We start from the raw sequence: 5,000 nt of genomic DNA, 5'->3' as shown, positions 1-5,000 counted from the left end.
ATAGTAACACTTTGCATTATACACATCACTGAGGTGCAAAAGGCAAGGTCTAGAAGCCCAAGTGGACTGTAATCAGTAGGGCTGGATCCTTCACACAAAACCATGTCTACGTACGCCCAATTCGGCTACACCTACCCGACACCCGCCTCACAGGTAAGTTCGAGGAGCACCTGAGGGCCACCTTGAGGTGGCCCTAAAGGGGGTTAAGGGCCCCTCACGAACCCCTCAAGGCCCCGTGTTGCTCTGAGACCCACCGTAAAAATGCTGTCTTTTTATATGCTTTGTGGTGCGCAGGTCGCTAATATGAATCAATAATTCATATTTTTCCCCGCCCCCTTGAGTCGAGTCCGATGCCAGATTGGCACCGAGAAGGAGGATTCCCGAGAAAAAGGATCTTCTCAGACTCCCAATTAGCACCCAAGATCAGTATTCATAGCCGCGGATGTATTGTCTTTTCCCCACCCCCTCAAAACGGCCCGCTCTCTCTCTCTCTCTCCCTCTTCGATCGATCCTGGAGGAGGGAGGTCGCTGCGACCCGCACACGCACATGCACATACACGCACACACGCTCACAAACATACTCTTAAAATCCCAAAAGTTGAAAATGGAAAAGTTAGATGAAAGACGAGAGATTTCTCAAATAAAAAAAAATGTCAAGGAATCGCGGACTGAAGTGTTTGATCGATAAAGCGAAAGCGGCTTATCAATGTCACCAAGTTAGGTGGCTCGTCCTCATCGCTCTTCAAAGAGCGCAAACACCTCTCGAGTGTTGTAAAAGTGACCCTCGAGCGCCCTGTCGATCAATCACGCCGAGCAACAGGTACATGAAGTGGCAGAAGTGTCAACTGATGCTGCAGCCGGAGCAAAAGGGGACTTTGTATGGAAGGCCGTTTTAAAACAGGGTGAAGTTTGAAGTTGAAACTTGATTCCAGGGGGTTTATCGGGTTATGGAAATCACGTACGCCGTCTGTATCCAATGCTTTGTAAAATTGGGACATTCAGAATGTTAATCTCACGGGGAACCTTATTTTGAAATTATAAATCTATCTTCGCGTAAAATTTCCTGAGTTCATGCCCATAGCAAATTAATCCACTTCTCAAGTTTGTACCCAGTGCTTAGTAAAATTGCGACATTCAGAAAATTAATCTCACGGGGAAACTTATTTTGAAATTAATAATCTACCCTTGCGTAAAATTTCCTGTGTTCATACCCATAGTAAATTAATCCACTTGTCAAGTCTGTAGCCAATACATAGTAAAATTGCGACGCTCAAAGTCAATTTCTTGGGAACCTCAAATTGAAATAAAATATCCACCTTTGCATAAAATTTCCAGAGTTCATATACGCATAGTAATTAATAAATGTTAAACAATAATATCACGAAACAAGAATTCAGAAAGTACATTTTACGGGGAACCTTAACTTGAAATTAAATTTTACTTTGTGTAAATTCTCCAGAGTTTATACGCAGTCATTAATATATTCAATACGCATATAACTAAACAAGAATCTCCCATAAATGTCTGAAATAATTAAAAAGGTAAGTTGGGTGACAAGATAAGATTGGAAGACAAAATATAGTTTTGAGTATTCTGTCAAACCAAAGTTAACCGGAAATAGATACATAAAATCAGGTATTTTGTATCACCTAGGATAAACATTTAAATCAGTAAACAACGTAGTTCTTTATTAATTCATAATCCATATCCAATTAAATTTTCAAAATAAGCCGATAATTATATGTGCGCGCTAGAAATTAACTATCATGAAGAGAGTCAGCTGAACATAAGGATAAACATTGAGGACTAAAGTGATAAGTCATTATTTCGAGAAAATATGAAATGCATCGCAGACCATTTCAATACTGTATACCAAATTTGAAATCCTCCAAATATTAAAACTAATTTTAATCTCCGAAAATAACCAAAGCAATGGGGTACTATCAATGAAAAGCGTTATAACCATCATTTTTCGTTTGTTGAAATAACAAGATGAGCATAATTTTAGTTAAGAAATATCTAAAACCTGTCGTATATAGATACGCATATTGTAATATTAAAAAACTATATACTCATATTGTAAGCTTATAAAAACTATAAGTGAAAAAGACAACATATACGCCAAGAGTCATACGCTGTCAGACCCAATGCTAAGAACAACATCAATGGGTCCACAACGCGCTAAATAAATCAGCCTCCTTTTATGCGGCCTCCGAGATGTCATCCCCACTTATAGAAGGGAATGCAATTTGTCCCGTACATCCTGTTCAGCGTGATAATAAAAGGCGGCATTGCTGTCGCTGTATGTCATTACCTTCGTGTTAACCTGGTTGCTCAAGTAATGGATCTGAATGCGTGTCATCTCTTTTTCTGCCCGGAATTATAAAACTGCAAGTTGTGTTTGGTATTCTCTCCGACGAGCGTGCGGCGAGAGTTGCTGCAATAAAAGTATATGCGTCGAAGTTATCATCTGAAGATTAATCACCTCGCAATGATAGTTCGTATGTTATAGTTCGTGTGTTTTACTTTACGGGTTATTTTGGTAGTTCCCTTAGCGGAAAGATATCAATCAACAAGAAGTACACTGTGAAAACAAAAATCTAGTCCGCTCATACCACGTCTAGTTTAGTACGGACAATATTTCACAAATGAGAAGTCCGATGAAATACTGATGCTCGGAAATATAAACAACGACTATACAATGTCTCGTTATTGTTGTGGGTAAATATATAATGAAAAAAAAAAAATGAAAAATTATGTCGAATCCGGGAGCTATATGATCAAGTAAACGTCTTCAAGTACTGCGTTATCATGCTGAGAAAGCAATGAGGAAATGTCTTTCCTTGTTAATTATCAATGAACATCATTAAACCCTTTTAAAATTACGCGACCTTTTCCCCTCGATAATTGTTATTTTAGGAACCAACGATCAACACTGCGGCAGAGCCCAAAAGAAAGCACAGTGAGGGAAAGTCAGGAATTGTGGAGGATAAGACAGGGACTGAAACAGTGGAATGACCGAAAGTCCGTACAAGAAACGGACAGTTGGGGAATGTGGAAGGGGGGTGGGGAGGGAAGGAAGGCGGACGGCGCATGGGGGAAACATGGCTCGCTGGACACACTGGACGCAGGCAGTGGACTCGAGGTAGCCAGGTAAAGGCTTATGCAGGGGGATCTACACAAGGGATAGGGAATGGGGAACATGGGGGGGTTGAGGAGGGGGTCAATTGAAAAGAGGGGACGCATGACCACTGGCTTTCTGGCGGATGACCAATCACATCTAGAGAGGTTCTCCCATGATTATTGGGGAATTTCTGCTCTGTAGAAGATGCATTTCGATTTCCATAAAATCTACCGAATTTCGACTCTGACAGAAACGTAAACGAAGCCAGTACTTACCCTTGGATTGCGTAATAACTACCATCATTGTGATTGTAAGGACAGCGACGATATTGTTTATCATCATTTTCTAGCCCCATAGGATAATTTGACGATCTATCTTGGAGACTTCGTGATACGTCGGAGTTATTCTTGTAAGCCATCACACACATTATATATATATATATATATATATATATATATATATATATATATATATATATATATATATATATGCGTGTATATATATATATATATATATATATATATATATAGATAGATAGATAGATATATATATATATATATATATATATATATATATATATATATATATATATATATATATATATATATATATATATATATATATATATATATATGAAATACATTTCACTTTCATTAAATACTACAGGACGTTACGAAACAAACTATCACAGTCATGAAATCTACCTTTACTAATTTATGTCTCTTTTCCTGAGCCTTTTTCATGACAATGACTCTTCAATCATAGAGTAATTCAATCTATTGAAAGATATGAAACCAAAAACATCATTGCAGAACCGTCCTTCGTAATTCCCCGTCTGATTAGACGTAACGATGTCCATAGACGCAAAGCAAACATCTGTTCGGACAGTCAAGGATACTGTCTAATATTTTTTCTGAGAATTTATGACGTTATTTTACGTTATTTTGTGCCGAGTGATAATAGCGAAGGTAATTTATTGACAGTAATAATGGTAACTCGAATTCAGTGGAAATAAGAATTTATGAAGTGGTGCACTGAAGCCGAACATTTGCGCTACATGATATTGATGTTATCCTTATACAAATATTTGCAGTTCCTTGTGACAATGATTAATCATCACCAGGTAGAGACTGACCAAGGCACAAACAAGACTTTATCGTGATTGTTTTTAAAAGGAAACATATTAACCGTTGTATTAAGAATTATTTTTAAAATACTTTGCTTACTTTTTTTTGGATAAAGTTCTGTTCCGTATATTGGCAAGTGTTTTGAGATCCGCACGCACTTGAACTTCGTCTGCTATTTCAATTAATACTAATATCCAAGTATTAATTCTTTGTTAAATAAGATCATTACAATTTCTCTCTCTCTCTCTCTCTCTCTCTCTCTCTCTCTCCTCTCTCTCTCTCTCTCTCTCTCTCTCTCTCTCTCTCTCTCTCTCTCTCACAAGCTAGTTCCAAATCATCGTCCCTTTTAGCGAGGACTCTCAATGCATCCCATCCTTCTCTCTTTCTCTCAAGCTAGCTCCGTATCATCGTCCCTTTTAGCGAGGACTGCCAAGGCATCCCATCCTTCTCTCTCTCTTTCTCCCTTCCTTGGCGATTAGCAGCCCGGCGACCCTCTCCTGACCCCAGCGGTGTAAGGTCAAGACGGCGGGCCGCTCATTAAGCCAGAGCCCTACCCGTGATAACCGACATCGCCAAATAACCTAATTGTCACTGTGGGCGCCGTTTTGCTCACCGCTGTTCACCTCCGCGGATGAATGGTGGTTTTTTTGGGGGAGCACAAAAATTGGCTTTTTCATTTGCGAGCGCCCGATGGATCGTCGGCGATGCTTTGGCCTGTTCTTCACTGATGAGCAAAGCTTTTTTAAATT

General features: G+C 39.1%; 1 protein-coding gene across 1 annotated transcript in view; it reads left to right on the top strand.

The window, feature by feature from the left end:
* Window positions 1–5,000, top strand: part of LOC137633172 (homeobox protein araucan-like) — a 106,230-nt gene that overhangs the window by 80 nt on the left and 101,150 nt on the right. The window contains exon 1 of the mRNA XM_068365328.1: window positions 1–153. This exon is cut by the window's left edge and continues 80 nt beyond it. Coding sequence (XP_068221429.1) covers window positions 103–153 — 51 coding nt within the window. The 5' untranslated portion in view covers window positions 1–102. The remainder of the gene's footprint in view (window positions 154–5,000) is intronic.

This window comes from Palaemon carinicauda, chromosome 42 (genome assembly GCF_036898095.1).
Source record: "Palaemon carinicauda isolate YSFRI2023 chromosome 42, ASM3689809v2, whole genome shotgun sequence".
In the NCBI taxonomy this organism is placed as follows: domain Eukaryota; kingdom Metazoa; phylum Arthropoda; class Malacostraca; order Decapoda; family Palaemonidae; genus Palaemon; species Palaemon carinicauda.
The sequence above is the reverse complement of the archived record's forward strand: the minus strand, read 5'-3'. Positions and strand labels throughout refer to the sequence as shown.